The sequence below is a fragment of the Astatotilapia calliptera genome, chromosome 11 (assembly GCF_900246225.1).
Source record: "Astatotilapia calliptera chromosome 11, fAstCal1.2, whole genome shotgun sequence".
Taxonomy (NCBI): domain Eukaryota; kingdom Metazoa; phylum Chordata; class Actinopteri; order Cichliformes; family Cichlidae; genus Astatotilapia; species Astatotilapia calliptera.
This window is the reverse complement of record NC_039312.1, coordinates 21,757,494-21,776,904: the sequence shown is the minus strand read 5'-3', so window position 1 is coordinate 21,776,904 and position 19,411 is coordinate 21,757,494. Positions and strand designations below refer to the sequence as shown.

The 19,411-nt window shown below is 43.3% G+C and overlaps 1 protein-coding gene across 2 annotated transcripts; it reads right to left on the bottom strand.

Moving 5' to 3' along the window:
- Nucleotides 1-759: 759 nt before the first annotated feature.
- On the bottom strand, nucleotides 760-14,970 carry LOC113032384 (myocardin). Of its 2 annotated transcripts, none has more exons than XM_026185288.1 (16): nucleotides 14,682-14,970; nucleotides 13,552-13,723; nucleotides 11,400-11,453; nucleotides 9,432-9,487; nucleotides 9,004-9,070; nucleotides 8,118-8,243; nucleotides 7,833-8,023; nucleotides 7,513-7,653; nucleotides 5,635-5,800; nucleotides 5,365-5,527; nucleotides 5,124-5,265; nucleotides 4,374-4,979; nucleotides 4,176-4,274; nucleotides 3,879-4,016; nucleotides 3,737-3,791; nucleotides 760-3,647 (listed from the first exon to the last, which is right to left on the bottom strand). In XM_026185288.1, the coding sequence occupies exons 2-16, from the start codon at nucleotides 13,604-13,606 to the stop codon at nucleotides 3,229-3,231; spliced, it is 2,478 nt and encodes an 825-aa protein (XP_026041073.1). In that variant the 5' UTR covers nucleotides 13,607-13,723; nucleotides 14,682-14,970; the 3' UTR covers nucleotides 760-3,228. The 2 variants fall into 2 exon arrangements, with proteins under 2 accessions (XP_026041073.1, XP_026041074.1); XM_026185289.1 differs by having other exon boundaries at nucleotides 4,191-4,274.
- Nucleotides 14,971-19,411: the final 4,441 nt, after the last annotated feature.

Below are 19,411 nucleotides of genomic sequence, written 5' to 3'. Positions count from 1 at the left end.
AGAGGGAGAGATGGTGGGAGCGAGAGAATCCACACGTCTCGGCAAGAGCTACCTGCTTTACATATGAAACACACCTTTCTCCCTTTAATTTCCATGAAATCATGCAGGAAGCAGTTATTGCAAGGGAGGAACGAGGAGGAAGTGATGTGGAACGGCTAGAGGGGCCATTACAGCGAATCCCTCATTACACCCTGGTCACAGCTTTGGAGTATTACCCCTGTGAAAACACACTCTCACCCCTGGGTGGATAAGTCAAACAGAGAGTAGATTGTCTCGTCTTCTTTCTTCTCTTTGTGGCATGTCTGCGGTAGGGTTAAACTTATCAACATATGCAGCTTTAAAGAGCTGGGCCAAAGAAATTGTGTGTTGTATTCCTGTCTGTCTATGAATGAAGAGACTGATCCTCATTTTAATACTTTCGATATAATATCGCTGTCGTGCTGATCAGTAATCGGAGATCATACGTTATCACTTCTGCAGCTTTTCATTTGAAAGCATATTATTGTTCTTCAGGATTATAATACTGTGCCATTTTGAAGATTAACTATGGAACTATGTGGGTGTTAGTGAGGTTTCATGGATATTTAAGATGCATATTGGCACAAATGAATATTTAATTTACTTTGTGGTCATCAATATTTGATAAGACGTAATTTGGGACAGTGATCAGTAGTTCTTTCTTCATCCATTTGTTAATTCTCTCAGTGTGCTACATCACTTAACTTCCTGTCCAGGGATGAAAGAAAGAGGAGGCACATAGTAAATCTATTAAGACTTTAATTTTTGTAATGCTTTTAAATACATTGTGGAGAGAAACATTTGCACAAATAAGTTACAAATAGACGTACAAGCAAAAACATTTTGTTTTGTCTCACATTTTCAGAATAAGGTATTTATAGCAGCAACTAAACCACAGTTACCTGAAACACTCCAGTGCTTTCAGTCAACGTTTTTAACTCAGTTTAAAACAGAATTATTAAACTTTGGCTTAATTAAATTAGTCAACAGTCTCTGGGGTGTTTCAGGAAAGTCTGCACCAACGATCGGAAGTAAATAAGAAACAGGGAAAAGACTGTTGTCAGCCCTAAAGCGGAGGAAGTCACAGGAGGTAGCATCTTACTCTCCTGCCAATCTATTTTTTCGTTTCTTTTTTCTTTTTTTTCTTTGCAGCAGGCAATGCTTATTGATCGCTATGATTATCATAGCCATCCATCCACATTTAGCTGCATTTTCATAGTCTCTTTGCTGAAAGCTGTACAAGAACTGCTTCAGCATAAAGCTGTTGCACTGAGCTGAAGGTTTGCCAATGCACAGATTATCTTATCCCAATAACTCACTGTGGCTGGCTTTATCACTACAATAAGAGGAAGACAAGCCACAACAACACATTGCCTACATAGAAACAACAAGACAAGAACGTACAGTAGTATGAAGTTAGACTTCGAGTTTCTGTGCCCTCTACATGAATCAAATTGCACTCACTGCTTCACTTTCATTGAAGGGAACAAATGCGTTTTTTAGATATAATGATAACATAAAAGAAGAACTCTGCGTCATTTATCAAATAATCGAAATGCTCTAGACAGGAATTAGACAATCAGAGCTCTCCAAAGTGATTGATGGGACATGCAGCCAATTAAGGGCCTAGAATAAATTTATGTAGATGGGATCGTGTATCTGAATTACATTCATCTGGTACAGCAGAGGTTAATGGCAGATAACCTCTGTCAGATTTTTTTTCCATTAATATCATTATGGTAAGTGGGGTTGAGAATGGACGTAACTCACTGAAAGTGTATTATGCAAACAAATAATGTACCCACTACTGCACGACCAGTAAATCGTGTAGAAGTTTGAGCTAAGATTACTGTCACCCGTAAGAAAATGTGCGTATTGGCTCCGACTGACAGGCTCACCTGGTCGCGTGATATGTTTCATCCCTAAAACACAGTATTTTGTGCTAACGCTACAATACATTTTCTCTTAATATTAATGGTCCATTTGTATATTGAAATATGCACCAAACATTTAATATTCTTAGCAATAAATTGGAGGAATTCATTTGCAGTAAGTGAACAGGTGTGGCCTTGGTGTTGGGTTATAAATTGTGCTAAATCTGGCTTTTGCTAGTAGCAGGATAATCACCGAGGAGCAGGCCAGACACTGTTGGGGGTTAATCAGGGAACAAAATGACCACCTGTTTTTGCAAAGTGATGAGGAAAGTCTCACTCGGCTGATTGGTGCATTTGTACGGGGACTATTTTTGGGGTGGCTTCCTGATTGCTCTCCTGGAGGATGGCGGCTTAAACAAGGTAATGTGGTTGTTCTGATGATTACACAGGATAACTACACTGGAGTTACTGCCCGCTGGCAGAGGGACCACAATTAAATGTCTGCTTTAGGAAGTGGACACTTACTGTAAATCCGCGGCCTCTCTTCTGTGTTCTTCACGTGTATCCTCTCACAGATCTGTCATGCCACACACAAGCAGGCACACTTAATCGCAAACAAACAAATAACTACAAGTGCTTTGGCTCGGATGCTGATAAATACACCTGGAAGCATTGTATGTGGACACATACAGCCAAGAGCAGCCATGTGTGCACTCGCACAGTCAGTCATATGGAAAGCGCACATATACACACACACACAGATCACACTTTCACACAAGCATGTACTCACACTTCCTGTGTGTGGCTTCTGCCAGCTTTCTCCCTCTGCATGCCGACTGTGTGTCTGGCATCGGGGTCAAGGTCTGGAGCCACACACAAGCTGTGCGCTCTGCCTGGCTTTTACACACTCTGAATGGGCTTTATGAATGGCTAGGACTCAATGACTGAGTCAACACCAGGGGCCATACTCAACCCAATCCGACAACGGGTTTTGGAGATAAGTCAGAAATGACATTCTCCCAGCACAGCCAGGAAGCATGTTTAAATTAATATGCCACCAGGTTTTCTTTTGTTTTGCACTGCAAACATTGTGCTGTGGAGTGTGTCAATCCACAGATGTGTGGCTTGTTTGCCATTTCTGGCTGAGCCCAAGTGCTTTTAAAAAACACTACGAGTGTGCATAGGGTGAAAGTGTGCGCATGTGTTTGTGTTCTCATTGTCCCGTCAAAGCTGCTGGATCCGATCGCTGCAATGGATCCAGCTCTCGACATTGCGTGGAGCTGGTGACTTTTACAGCTGAACTGACAAATAACGAGCGATCACCCCTCGCAAGTCCTCACCACTGCTCTATCATCAGGTCCAGCACTCGATTGACATTTAGATCTGAATCCAGGCTCAAGTCTGGCTCGACAAAGGGGGCTGCTGGGGGGGTCAGAGGGCGGAGGCCGGACGACAGCGTTTCAAGCCAGTCAGCAGCGTCGAACGGTGTTGGAGCCCGTCGTTTCCGGGACCTCCTGGTGGATGGCAATGGGGAGGTACAGATGGGCGGTGGAGGAGGAAGTGGGACTACCTGGCTCGGGTTTATTACAGCAGGGGATGGAGGAAGCTCCAACAAGAGAGAGGAGCAAAGAGGTGAAAGCAGGGAGTTGTCGTCCTTGTGGTGCTGCTGGGAAGCCTGGGACTGATCATTTTGAAGAGGAGAAGGAGAACGGGCTGAGTGGGCAGGAGATTTATGGTCAGACACATTGACGGAGTCTGAAAGAGAGCCAGTACAAGGAATTAGACGATGAAAGCAATCCGAGTGTTAGTGAAAAGGAATTCTTTATTAATTGTGTGAGACTGACCGACAGAAGCAATAGGCTCATCTAGAATGTCATCAATGGACTGCCGAGGGTCCATCTGTTAGCCAAAGAAAAGGAGAAATACTTCATTTTACAGAACAAAAGATACTCCTTGTGATCTCCTGTTCATCCAAAGACTCCTGACCTGTGCTTTCTGGATAGCCTCCTGTAGCTCTTCCTCCAAGCTGCGAACAGAGGGTAAGGTCTGAATAGGACTTGCTGTAATCTGCACTGGCAGTTCAAAGTCATTGCCAATTGCATCACAGGGCTGGCAGCAAAACACCTGATTAGAAAGAAGAGATAAATTGTTTGACAGGTGGCGTATGCGCATGTTTGCATGTTTGAGAAATGCTCCTAGATGGAAGGCTGTTTAGTGTGCCACTGTGCAGAATAATTTATACCCATTTATCCAGGACATGTGTGCTCTGTTTTGTATGTTTACCCGTGTAAACAACACCTCTGCGTGTGCATCTGTTTCTTGCTTCCCTCTAGAGCATCCCAGGTCCTGTTGCAGGAACGGATGGAGGGATCCTCCACAAGACTAGTGGAAAAAGATTTTTATAAAGCAGTCACATCATTAAATGATCATTTCTCGTATCAACATCTGTCACACCAGAAATCTGAGTCTGTCTGTCCTCACCTCATTGCCGGAACATGTGGAGCGGTCTCTTGGCCTGCTCCTCATTCTCTCCCTCATCTCCAGCTCCACACTCAGCTCCTGCTGCTGTTGTTGCTGCCGCTGCTGCTCCTTCTCAGTTCCCCAGGGAGTCCCACACTGTAGGGGTGAGGAGGATGACATGGGAAGACTGGGACTTGGAGTTCCCGAGGCAGTGCTGGCAGGAGCTAAGAAGACCGTGTTGGTGAGACTGCACGGTTCCCCCGCCAAACTGACTGATGCAGCATTTGTGAAACCGTTTGGGACAGTGTTTAGAATTCCATTTGGAACTCTATTTGGAGCGCTGCTGAGAATCCCATTAGGAATTGCCCTATCCTGGATGTAAAGCTGCTGGTTCGGGCTGCTGCTGGGCGAGTCTAGCCCAGAGCTGGAGCTGGAGCCAGGGCTCTGGCTGGATGGCAATGAGGGGCAGGGGGTGAGTGGCTCCGGGCTGGTACCCAGCTGACAGAGGGGAGCCGGGGTGAGGCAAGCACTGGGAAGCTGGAAAGGACGAAGTCGCTGCAATAGGGCAGGCTTTGTGCCGGAGACAGGAAGGCCGCGCTTACGCAGCTGCTGCCGTAACTCTGACACCTGAGGAAGAAGAAATGGAGGCAATTATTGGACTATTGGAAAGATACTAGTGTAGGTACTTGGTTTCCTTTAATTGTGGATCATTTCTCAAACATTTTAAGCCATTTTAGCGTCTCTGTTCTCTGATAAACATGATTTTCTTACTGTTAAATCAACCAGATTAGCAGGGAGAAGCTCAGGCTTTGATGGAGGGTTTGTGTCCGTAGGGGTGTGATTGGTTGTAGCAGGAACAGGTTGGGGATTCTGTGGTATGGCTCCCGAAGACTTCAGATCACCAGATTCCCCACTAAAAGAACGACAGGAGCATGAACTCAAGTAAAGATCAGCTAAGTAGGATCATAATAAAATACCCAACACTGTGTCACCCACTAATCTGTTTGTGTACCTGGGTACAACAGTGATCTGTTCTTGTGGTTGTTGCTGCTGCTGCTGCTGCTGGTTCTGGAGGATTTGAAGCTGAAGGAAGACCTGCTGCTGTTTCAGAAGATCAGAATAGGCTGGGTCTAAAGACTGGGTAGGGTTAGGGCTCTTCTGTTTGGCTCCCACCCCTGAAAATACGTAAATATTCTGGCTAAACTCAATCACTTTATCACCTGAGCAAACCTTGATCTGATGAATGAGTGTTGCTGTTTAAGTAAACCAATTATATTGGTACCTCCGGTCCCAGCCCCTCCTCTCTGGTCTGGAGGAATGTACTGATGATATTTGAGTTTCCTCATTTTGGGCTTGGTGTCCCGCGGTTTCCGTGGACGGGGGAGATGGGTGAAGTTAAGGGAGTGAGGCAGAGTTGAGGTGCAGGGGTTGTTGGGAGGCCGAGCTGTCTATAAAGACGCATTTAGAAAACTTGTGAGTTATTTCAAGAACACTTTAAACCATATAAGAGTAAAAAAAAAAAAAACAAATGAGTCATTTGACATATGACATCATTAGCTGCACGCTACAATCCAATCCAACTTTATTTATATAGCACTTTTAAAAACAACAAAGTTAACCAAAGTGCTTTCCAATAATAAAACAGAGATAGCAGTTAAGAAAAGCTACATGAAATGCATAAATGCCTCACAAATCCCCCAGATGACAGCATGCGCAGGCTCCGACATATAACCAAGCTGCTCATGTGTGAATGCGTTAACCTCTGGGGCAAACACTGAGGTCCTCCAGAAGTGCAAATTGACATTAATGAATGCAGAGCAGTTTACAGCAGAGCATTGTTTCACAGGAGTGACCATCCTGTTAGGTGAAAGACCTCTACATTTGTCTTTTATCTCTCACGTTGTACACCTGCTGTGAGTACAACTACAGCAAGCACATACACACAGGCGTAAGACGTAAACACTGTTTCCTGGATGAAAATTTTACATACACAGAAAATAATCAACTCACCAAATAGCACCCACGTAGGATTTTTGTTAGCTCTATGTAGCAAAATGCACATTTTTACACTTATCTTTTCAGAGCATGCAGAAGGTAAGTGTTTTTTACACTTATGTATCATTGTTAGAAATTTTGAAAGTGGTAAAAACTAAAGAACACAAAAGAGAAACAATATAACCAGAGAGTATTACATGAAAAGTAGCAATATTAGCGACATGATCCAGGTTATTCAATTATGAAATTGGTCTGAGGTCAAAGTCCATGATTTAGACTTTTAGGGTCAAAGCGTAGAGAAGGGTTAATGTTTTAACAATGATGCAGTTTATGTCTCCCCCTCTCTGTGGATGTTTTATTACATCCATTCCCACATACAGTAAAGATCTGTGGTATATATGACAGCTAGAAGTGTACCAGCAAGGGTGAAAGTTTACAAGATGCTCGTGAGACCAGCTGTTACATGTGAGGCGTAGCCAGAGGCGGGTGAATTAAAAGTGCTGAGATTTGCATTTGGAGTGACAAAGATGGACAGGATTTTAAAAAGTGAGTACATCAGAGGGACAGCTTAGTTTGAATGGTTCAAGGACAAAGCAAGAGAGGTGAGATTAAGTTGGTCTGGACACTTTCAGAGGGGAGATACTGGGTACACCGTCGGAGGAATATTGGGAAAGCTGGAGGAGCTGGGTTAGTAGGAGAAAGGCGGAGGCAGAGAGGTTTATGGATGAGAGAGGACACGCAGGTGGTTGGCGTGACAGAAGGAGATGCAGACAAAGATGCAGAAGATTGGAAGAAATGGAAACAGATGATCTGCTGTGAATGAGAGCAACCGAAAACAGAACATAGAAGAAAAAAGGAAAGCGTCCATGACAGCTGCTCAGCATGTGTCCTTTATGGAGTACAAACTGTTGGAGATGCATGAATTGCATAAGGTTTAGAGTATTTTTAAAATGAGCTTTTTTCTCATGCTATGTCATGCATTTTGTTTTGTGGCTTGTGATAATTTAAGAATTTAAGACAGCAACTCGGAAGTTCAGAAATGTGACTTTTCCACAAACCGTCCTTTTTCAGCGCCAAGATGTGCACGGCTTTTCTTCTTTTGTTTTCATGTAGCTTAAAGCAGCGGGGTTTGTATGTGGAGGAGCATGCATTAACCCCAGCTTACCTTTGGCAGCAGGGGTGTGGTCTGAGAGGTCAGATACATCCCAGTCGGCCTCCCAGTCGTTGCCATGGAGTTTGAGTCACTCAGCTTTACGCTCATAGGTTGTCTGATGCCCTCGGTTCCCGGGAGCACTGCCAAACCAGACTGAAGGCAGAGTATCAGATTATTAGAGCTGACATATGAAGCTATTTATAAACTCAACAGCTACTGAATATATGCTTTAATATGTTTGTCCATGGTTATAACTGAGAGCTCATATTAGACATTTTTTCCAAAATATGTGTGTTTTTATTAAAACTATATACTTAGTGCCATTCCTTCACCTGAGCATGACAGGGACCGTGGTTAAGGGTCGGGACCAGAGCCGAGCAGTCGCTCAGTAATTGGTCACCTGAGAGCCTCGGCAATGAAGAAAAAGCTGGTGATTGGTGAGTGCTGTGCTGCTCCGTGGGTGAGGATGAGGAGGAGATGTCATCTTCGAAGACATCAGCAGTCAGAGGGAAGGAGGCAGGACCTGAGGAAATGAAAAGCAAATGGAAGTAAGGTCAAAAGACAAGGCTGGGGGGGGGGAAGTGTGTGGTGGTTCATGCAGATGCGCGTTGACTCACCGTTCTCCGGAGGCGGCGTGCGTTCGAGCTGCTGCTCCACAGGTCCAGGCGGGCGCTGGATCCTCTCAGTGAGGTCCTGCGCCTGGCGAGCTTTCTTCTGCCTGTGGGCCCCACACGCAGTCCGCTCTACGGGTGGGAGAAAGTGGGAGGGATGGTGCAGATAAATGAGGAGAACGGGACAGATGGGAGATCAGTGGAAAGAGGCAAGATAGGAGAAAGAGAAGCAACAGGATTTCAGAACATATGCAACGTGAGCGTGCGCAACAGCTTTGCCACAGGCGATCAGTCCCGATTCAAAGCAGCAGAGGCATCAAAAACAAGTAAACACGCCTGCCCATGGGGAAATGTATTCCCTTGGAAATGAAGGCAACACACACACGCACGCAATCACACATTTTTAAAATGTCACAGAAGGACTATTAAGGAAATTATACATTTTGAAAAGCCAGATGCTATAATCATAGTGTTTTAAAATTAAAAGGCAGATTAGAGGAGAAGGAGGTGAGTGGCATGATGAGAGAGGGAGATCTCAGTAATAGCCGAAAATGATGACTCTGATTCCTGGATTGACAGGTTTATCACGTGCTGTCAATCCCTGATATGTCCTGCCGGCTGCATGTGGAGCAGCGTTAAAGTGTGCTACAAGGTCACATTTCAGTCTCGCTGACAGCTGATGAAACACAAAGCCCTTTGTGAGATTTACACACTTCACATCTTTGCACTACTACTACTACTGTACGACGGGGAGCGGAGAACAGCACAGATATGATATAACGCAGACCGAGAGAAATGGACAGGAGGGGAAGTGTGTTACAGTGAGCTACGCTGGGAGCATACAGAGCAAAGCAAGGAGGAGACAGCAACGTTACTGTGGGCATGGTATCACCTTGTGCAGTTTCAGCATTCAGACCACCAGGAGGCAACTTCTGAGTGGCACCGTCATCAGTTAGACGCTGCATCAGGAAACAGAGGGTCAAACCAACAGCCAAGGCCCAGAGGAAAGTTGAATAAAACTTTATTGTCAGTGCAGCCTAATGACATATTATTACACCAGGATTATTGCAAGGTTTTGGGAGACTTTCTATTGAAACTAGTGCAAATTAGTTTTCTTTAGTTGAGAAGAGACTTAATCATGAATTATATTTCTTATGAACTCACAGCAGTAACCTGACATTTGGACTCTTACTAATATAATCACCAACCAAGATTCATAAAGATATTTAGAGGGTTCAAATGTGTTGGATGCTTCAAAATCAGTTTGGTGTGAAGTGTGAGAAATTAATTTTTTATAAAAAGAGACAGTATTCAACTCACCAGAGCTTCACTCTGGTCTTTCTCAGCTTTTTGAGGCGGGCACGTGGATTTCAGCCCTGTTCCAATCAGACAGACATGCAGTTAAAGATGAAATGTGGAAAAGCAGAGTTTAAAAAAAAAAGATAATTTGTTTTTCTTAATCCAAACTCTCATATTAGACTATTTCAGAGAACAGTAGCCTAGAAGAATAGAAACTCAGGTGATGGGGTGCATCAACAAAGCAGCGTCAGCTTTCAAATGATCCTTCCAAGTTACAGCATGAAGCATCTCAGACACTCTTTTGTGTTGGCAGGCATCAAAAACAGAGTAACCTGCAGCCAGGAGGGAAGTGAAGCAAGGTGCCTGCCTGTCGGATGGGGATTGTTTTTGTCTGCTTTTTAATACATTTCTGCACTCTGCACTTTGAATTCTGTGCATGACACAATTTATTTATGCTCACATCTTCAGATAATGATTGTTGATTGTTCCAGCTTTATATATTTATCCTCATGTCTTCAGCGTGTGAACTTTTCCCCTTTCTAATAAAGTGCATATCTACTGACAGCAATAGACTTTTTAAAGTAAAAATAAAAATGTGCTTTTACATATGGAGTAATATCTACATTCACCAGCTACTTTTTAGGTACACATACTCAGCTGCATGCTAATGCAAATATTTAATGATCTAATGGCATGGCAGCAACTAAATGCGTATGAGCTTCCTTTGTAAGTTCAAACTGACCATCAGAATGAGGAAGTCTGTGATGAGCTGGTGTGAGTCTTTCAGAAACTGCTGATCTGCTGGGATTTTACTGCACAACCATCTCTATAGTTTACAGATACTGGTCTGAAAAGCAGAAACTATCCTGTGAGTGGCAGTTCTCTGGGTCTCAATTTCTGCTGCCACATTCAGATGATAGGATCAGAATTTGGCATAAACAACATGAAAGTATGGATCCATCCTGACACGTCTCAGTGGTTCAGACTGCTGGTGGTCGTGTAATGGTGTGGAGGATGTTTTCTTGGCCCACTTTTGAGCTAAATAGCAACAGAGCATTGTTTAAATCCCACAGACTACCTGAGTATTGTTGCTGACCATTTCAACCCAGTACTAGCAAGGTGTATTTAGTAAAGTAGCTAGTATATTTTATTTTTATTTTGTTTATGGTATAAAAAATACTTTATCCATTTTTTGGGTAATGCTGGGATTATTCATCTAAAATACAACAATATTAAAAGTAAGGTAGCAAAAAACTACCCTTTCAATATATTGTAATTTAAAAGGTCTGAGTGGGAACTAAATGCTCACACGTCCTTTTAACTGTGTTTTCAGGCTTTAGAAAACCAAACCCATTCATCTGATTAATTGCTTATCCATGGGGAGGGCTCGAGCCTAGCCTAACCATAATGAGGTGAAAGGCAGGTTACAGCCAGGTCAGGTCACCAGTTTGTCTAAAGGCTAAGAAATACCTAAAATATATATATATGTGTGTGTGTTGATTTATTTATTTTGTTTTGTTGTTGTTTTTTAGACAAATCAGGCGAGTAGTATAAAGAAAATCTGTGAAACCAAGATCTGGTAAAACAAACGGTTAAACTGAGGACTTTAACCTAAGAGGGTGGGTTTCATATCCTATGTGAAGTCAATGTTTACTTGTTTACTTATTTACTTATTCACGTTTCTAGATTTCTGATTACTGCAGATCAAACCTAGAGCCTTATTGAGTTTTGTAGATTCATGTACAAAAAAAGTTTTTTTTAATATATAAATAAATAAATTCAGCATTAATCCAACCATTTTGCTGTTACAAAAAACGAAAAGGTCAGTATAGTAAAATCTAAAAAGAAAAAAATTTAAAAAACTGGGCAAATCAATGAGCAATCGCCTTCCACTGAAAAGAAGTGACTTGAAGATCATTAATATGAAATGCACCCTGCAGTCATAGTGTAATGGATCAATCACAATGTTAATGATACACGTAGACTAACCTGAGTCTGCATTGATTTCACTCAGCCTTCGGTTCTGAATCCTCAGCTGCAGGACTGAAAGACAAGATTGAGCTGTGTTACCAAGAAAATGATTAAGTATTACACTGATGGAACAGTACATTAGTTTCATTTCATTGAAGGCAAAATTACATATCTGGAATAAGAAATCAGACTGACGTAGGAAGCTCGGAGTTAAGCAATGCTAGACAGCACGCTCACTGTTAAATGATATGGCCTTCAAACTCATGTTACCCCATGACTTTGCAGTGCTTGTAGATTATATATCTCCTTGAATGCTGGCACGCACATATTAACATACACACACAAACAGGTGAAGCACGGAAGGGCTGTGCCCGTGACACAAAGTCCCCACCCCCCACCTCGCATGATACATTTCAGCAAGCATTGAGACCTGAGAGACCTGACAAGGGGAGGGTAGGAGAGGACTGCTCGAGGGGGGGGTGGAGGGCAATAACTATTTATCTCTCAGTATGTCTATTTCTGTTGGTCCCATCCCCCCCTTCAGCTGTCCCGTTCTCTCCACAAGCCTCTCATGCATGCCCTCCCCCTCACATCACTCTCATATGTGCTGCTAACTATACTCTTCCTGCTCTTTCCTGACTTTCTAACTCTAAAATTTAAAAGGTTTCAAGATCTGTATTTAAAGCAGCCTTACGTATCAGTCCCCTGGGTTTAAAACAGGATAGGGAAGCAGTGTTAAGGTAGTTTAACTGTTCCTGAATAAATATAATATAATACATTTTCCCTTTTTGCACCAAAAAGTCAGTAATTGTCTTAAAATCTTTAAAAATTTCTGCAGGGACGCTCCAGATGAAGAGCCGACAGCTTTAAAGCTGTGAAAAACAAAGACAAAGAGTTATCAGATGCTTTGTTTCAAGTGGCTACAAGCTATAAATAATCGCTGTTATTCTATTCAGTTGGATGTCATCATCTAATACGTGCACGTCCAAGTTCGAATTAAGTGCAATCATAATGCTAGCTGACAAAGGGATCAACAAGTTGGATATAGTGGTAGATAAAATATATTCCTCCAGCTCAGCTATGTGCATATACCCTTTCTGACAGAGCAGCTGCTTATAGAATCACGTTTTCCAGCAGGTGTTTGCACACCTAGGGGACTGTCTGTGTCATTTTCTCGCCGTTCTATTTTGCCAGCCGTTTACGACAGCTGCGTGGGAACTCAGCAGCAGCCGCTGCAACTTGTTGGGGAAACTAGCATCGTGTAGCTTGGGAAGGGTTGCCTAATGCTGTTTGTCACAGACTGCTGGCTGCCTCCTGAACGGTTCACTGTTAGGTTATTATCACACCTATCACTGACAATGATATTTACATTTTGGTAGGAATGCATGAAGACATCATTCTCCTTTAAACTCGGGCCATTTGTGCCTATTTTATGTTTGGGATTTCTGCTTTTGTGCAAACCCTTAATGGCTGATTTGATGTGGATGAGAGTCAGACAAAAGGTTTGGTACACCTCTTCCTACTTTAGCAATATTAGAACCAACATCTGAGGATAATTGTGGGGTCGTTTGCTTTTGCTGCTTTACAGTTGTCATTCAGATCTGATCAAACCACACTCACCATCAAGGTGAAGCAGCTTAGCTGAGCTTTTCACTGTTACATTTTTAACATAATAATAATTATAATAATAATTGTAACTCGGGGGGGGGGGGGGGGGGGGGGGTTATAGGTGAGGTCTGATTGTTTGAATTATTAATAAGACATAGATTTTAAATCTGGTTTGCAGAACCTTCAAATAATGAGGACTTTTCTGGTAAAGACCCACAGTCAGTTTTTTTTCCATAAGCACAACAAACCAGCCCGTTTCCTGATTGAAGTGTCAGACAGTAACGTTCAGAGATCTTTATCCTCGGGGTCAGCGGATTTACTTCTGTTCAAGACATCTCCATATGTCTGTCTGTAGGGAGCGATCACTAAATCCATTCGCCATGATCAATAACCTTCACTGGATTGATCACATGATCAACAGTGTGACTGACTTGCCAATAATCTTCGCAGACATTTCAACTCAAAATATTGATGATCATGCATGTGCGCCTGAGATGAAAAGCCATTGTTGTGGGAAAACGAGTCCTTCTCTCCTTTAATTGGCATGAGCTCAAATCCTCACCTGAGCGGAACTTGTTCCGGATGAGAAGCGACCTCTCGGAGGCCAGCAGTGTCATGGTGGAAGGGGGGGGGGAGACGATGGGGGCACGAGAGAGGAAGTGGAGCAGAGAGAAAGAGGAAATTCCTGGCGTCACCCTACCAGGAGGAATGGACTCCTCTCCTTCTGTCTCTCACTGTTGGGAATGCAGAAGAGTGGAGGAAGCAGAGGAGAGAGGCAGACAGATGCTTGTTAATCCACTGATAGACACAAACCAATATTGATAGAGGCACACAAAGCATAGCGAAGATACATTGAGGAGGAAATAGAGACGAAAAGCTTCTCAGACCTACAGGCAGACTGAACTTTATGGTTAGCCGCTCTGGCAACAGCAGGCCTCCCTATAGACAGCCTGTCATAATCACACAGAGAGTCACAAGGCCCACCCACAGAGACAGAACTAACGACACAGAGAATTAAACAGATGGGAGGCTTTTAGAGAGAGACAGGGCAAGGAGCCAGACGAGGAAGACTAGGAGAAAAAGTCGAGTTCACGTGAGTGAGGGAGACAGAAACCCCAGCAGATACTTGGACGTCAGGGCTGGAGGACACTGATTGCGACGGACAAACACGAACTCGCAACACCTACAGCATGGCGCCGGGGACGGCAGGCCAAAAATGTGCCTTCTACTAAAAGGAAGATGAGCTGACTCTGAAATAGAGAGAGAGCTGGGAATCTACATGAGCTGCATTAGTGCACATACACACACAACCTATTAACAATATTGATTTGAACTGGCCAGCCACAAAACACCCAAAGGAAGCCTGTTTGAAGGGACTCTACAAACACACACACAAACAAAACCACACACACACACACACACACACACACTCTGGAATAGCTGAGGTTATGCATACTAAATCACCGCAGAGCTCTTCCTATTCCCAATCCGATAAATGCACACACTTCACTTATTTACAGCCTAAAGAGTCCAAAAGAAGGCCTCTCGTTCATTAATGCAATCAAATAACAAGCAATTGATTGAGATTTCACGTCTGGCACAGGCATTGTTTCACAGCAGGGTGCTGAGTCACAAGAAGGAACTAAAAAACACAGAGAGAATAAAAGCAAGAGAATGAAAGAGAATACTTACAGGAAAAGAGAGAATTGAGTCCCTCGGGGGAAATTGGAGTGGATTTAAGATTAAATTGAGAGAGGTGCGAGATGGAGGAAGAGAGGGAAAGAGAGAACTTCGTAGTGCGTTTAATGACGATTTCTTTCTTTCATGTTCTTTTCATATCCTTAGTTTTTGGGGTTTTTTTTCCTGAAGGTGAAACGCAAGGAGGGAAAGGATCTGCGGTTCCTTCGTCCTCCTTCCGATAGAAGTTCACCGTCTCTACCTCTGCCTCGCTCTCTCTGCCCCTCTCCCCCCCCCGTCTGCCCCAAAGCATCCTGGATCATCAGTGCCAACTGTGAGCGACTGTCAAACTTCACCCCTCCCCTGCAGTGACCTCACCCCCACCAACCCCCCCACCCCTCTCTTTTTGCTTGGAGCAATTTACCCCCTTGACATCTGCAGACTGAAAGAGTGAGGAACAGATTACAGGACAATAAGTACTTCTGTGTTTGTTGCACTTGACTTTAACATAGAAGAGGATAGAGCAGTCGATTTAATGTTAGGAGCTGGACTGTCGCATGATGTGATGATAGAAAAGTGTAAGCAGGATTTCTTTAAGAAAGGGGGGACAGTTTATTATAAAGCAGCTAGAAGAAGAGTGTTTTGGACTCTCTTCAAGTCGTGCACGGCTGCAGGCTCATATGCTCCTGTCAAGACACCTTTAGGTCACCCCCCCCTAAAGTGATTTACTGTTCTGTGTATGTGCAAGTGTGCAAGTGTGTGAGTGTGTGTGTATGAAACACAGCACAGAGAGTCACAGGTCAGTAAGTTAGTGACCGTCAGCATACACTATACAGTGTGGTTCCAGCAAAACCAGTCAAGTTTTACCTCAAAAACAAGCAGTGTTTGCCAGTGCGTGCATGATGTCTACACATGTATACATACGTGTGTGTGTATGCATGTATATGTGTGGCTAATGCTGCAGAGGGGAGGGGGGGAGAAGCAGAGACACCTGTTCAGTCCTTTTGACAGACAGACGGGTGTGTGCTGGTTCAGCAGGTCATGGAGAGGAAGGGAGGCAGAGAGGGGAGGTAGAGAGGCGGAGGCGACGGGTAAAAGTTGGTGAGGAAAGGAGGCCGACACACATGACGGAAGTCTTACTGGTGAGGACAGGAAGTGTGGTGACAGGGAGACAGTGGGTTAAAGCTCTTTTTATCTGATAAGGAGAGAAAGACACCAGCACGGAGATCCACTAATCAGAGAACACGGAGCAGAGATAGCACTGCATGGGCCAATTACGGTTGCCATGGAACAAAATGGAACAACTAATGGAAGACAAAATGAATGGGAACCTTAATTTAATAGATGGTTATAGACAGAGCGCTCTTTCAGGTGCCATTTGCACAGTACGTCTGTGTTTGTCATCATTATAAAATCTCACCTTTGGCAGCTTTTCCTCTCATGCCCTGCAAAAAGCATTTTACACACTGCTCCGACACACACATACACATATATATAAACACTGACAGCGTGCCATGTTATTGTAGGAAAGGTGATGTAATTGCTTTTTCCTCTGGTTCCCCCCCATCGCAGCTTCACCCTCTGCTCTGCAGCAGGGACTCCCTCTCTGATTAACACCTGTTACCCTCCTTCTCTGTCACACACACACACATATGCACAGACAGACTCCACAGTGTTAATCCTACACTGTGTCTGGTGAGCGAATTAGCTTGCACGCTGTTAACCCTTCCCTCTTGATATCATATTTCTCTGTGCTATTCTGGGCTTACCCATCTTTTTTATGTGGCTAATGAGCTAAAAACTCACTTTGTCTATCATTTGGCTTGTAAAATTCATTCACTGATTTCATACTTTAGTCGTAACCGCCTCCTCAGTCTGTTATATTTGCAGAGCTTGAGTGATGCAGCTCTCAAGAGAGTCGCTGTCTTCTGCCTTTCACCCTGGTGTAAGTATCTCTCCACCATTTGAGAGGCTTGACATAGAGAACGAGCCAGACGTGCAGCACATCCTAAGTGTAAGTGTGCCCCCGCGTGGCTGAACTGTGCAATGACAGTCATATACATTGGACTAAAAAGAAAAAAAGCTTTCATGGTTTGTTTAGCTCTACATCATTTTGGCTCTCAGTGACAATAATGGGCTGTCTGTGATGCAACAGAGCAGATATACAACAAACATATCAAAGTGCCAAATGTATCAAAGGGAATAAAAAGCTGAGACACACACGCCGAGCTCACTTCATTACATCTGCTGCCTCTCCCTGGTCGTTCATCATTGGATCTATTCTAGTCCGTCTCTCCACTCCTCCTCTACCTTTATCACTTCAATCACTTGGCGATGTGCCTTGTGCCACTCAGAAGGCCTGCTGCCCGTTCCACTTCACGCAGCACAAACACAGCCACACACACACAAGGAAATTTCAAACACGGACTCTACAGATTCCTGTCCTCCGTCTGTCTATCATCCATCTGTCTGTCAGTCACTGCACTTTGAAGCTCGGTGCAATCTGGATAGTTAGCAGCCAGCACACACAGAGAAGCGCGCATACTGTACAGTGCACACACATCTCCAGCTGGACTGCTGAGCTCACACATTCAACTGGTTGAATATTCATCATCTCCATCGCGCGCTGAGGACCTTGTGAGCTCAGCAACGCAACAGCCCAGTGGTGTCAATTAAAGGGCTCGAATCTGTTTTGTGTTGTTCTTTCTCGTTCTGATAGGAGGCCACCGATTTAAGTGAACGCTCGAAGTGACCTTCACAGTAGGTAAGCAGTACTTCAATTGGCTTCTTCAACAAAAAAGTGAGGAGCTGTTAGGTGACAGGGGGGGTTATATTTATTAGAATTTGATCTAAACAACACAAAGATATGAATAGAGCGTTGTAGCCTTGTAGTTCAGAGTGCTGCTGCTGCTGGTGCAATAGTGTGGAGGATATTTTCTATTTAAACACCTGAGTATTGTTCCTGACCATGTCCAGATATTCAGATGGCCTCTACAGTCACCGGATCTCAGTCCAATAGAGCACATTTGAGATGTGATGGAAAGCAGCTGTGTGATGCGGTCATGTCAACATGGAGCAAAATATCTGAGGAATGTTTCCAGCACCTTGTTGAATCTGTGTCATGAAGACATTTCGACAGGCAAACGGGAATATCAAGGTGTGCCTAATGAAATGACTAATAAATGAACACATGAAAAATTTTACCAGTGTTAAAAAAGTTTTTTAATTTTGGTTTCCAAGGACAATCATTATTTGATTATTGAGAAATGTATGTAAGTAAAAATTTTCAACTTGAGTACTTCATTCATCAAGATTTGATGTGTGATTTAAGTGTTCCCTTAATTTTTTTGACAGGTTCGTATTTTTCCAGTCTGTCTGTCTGCCTGTAATCATTCTTCCTGTCCATACTGGCACTGAAGTCATTGCTTCTCGATATTAGGCAAGCAGAAGAGATGGAGTACAAAGCACGGTCCTCTTTTGTGCAAAACTGACCTCTAAAACTCTAAAATATGAGGCTTCCTCAGCATGAATTTGTACAAATCCAGATGATGTTTGCTCTAGTTAAAAGGTTTTAACACTTTAGCTTCCATAGGCAGTGTGTCCTTGTTGGCCTTTGGCAGAAAAGTAGTAATACAAAGAGAGAATTTGGTTCCTGAAGATACTGTAAGCCACCTCTTTCATTAAAATTTAGATTTCTGAGTCATATTAAATTCAGCCTAATGTCAGAGCTCTTACAGCGAGCTCTGATTGTGGATTTTGTTCCCCATCTCTACACTGAAGTGCCATTAAGAGGGATCCTCTCACAGGCATGAACAAGGGGAGCAATTACAGTTACTTACAGTCCTAACCCACAGTGCGAATGGGGTTTGTTAGCATTGTTTTAAGACAAACTTGAAAATTGTAAACTGAAGCTGCACTGATAGCAGTGCAATTCCTGCTGAAAATATGGTAATAAAGTGGTATTATTTTTTCAAAGCAATTAATACCATATTCAGTTTTTACACATCCCTAAAGTCTCCTTGTAATTAAAAAAATTCAAAGAGGTAAAGCTAAAATATCTGCTTTTTAATGCTCGGCTATCTGCGACATTTCACAGGAGTAAATTAACCACTCTTAATAAACTCCTCAGTTAACCTTTGATCCTCACACTCTGCACACCTTTCTCCTTCCACTGACCCTCTGTGAAAGTGAATTTCCTAAACTAAAACACAATGGTGCTCAGCACAAGCCTTTCAGGAGGCCAACGCTGCTCAAACAGCACAATGGCCGGCGTAGAAATGAAGAATGGGACGCCCATGACGACCCAGTCAGGTCATTTGAGCGATACAGTATTTAATAACTTATCTCCAGCTTACCTCTCTTAGGCTCCATGGCTTAAATGGAGCAGAAAATTGAGAGAGTGCAAAAAACAGAGGCCCGGCTTCCAAACTCAATTACTCCCTGGAGGCTGTCCAAGTGGTCAGCCTGCACACCCAAGCAGATCCACGAATCTTAATGTTTTGTTTTTTCCTTAATCATAGGAAATCATGTAAATCTCCTCTGTGGCGATTAAGCTGGCAAAAATGGATCAAATTAAGAAGAAGAATAACTTCATGCTGTGTAAAGACTTGAAAGGTGAGGCTGTGTTGTGCAATCCACAATGTGATAAATGGTCTGGTTCTTATATGGTGCTTTTCTACTCTATCTGAGCACTCAAAGCATTTTATACACCATGCCTCATTCATCCATTCATACAAGCACTTTTT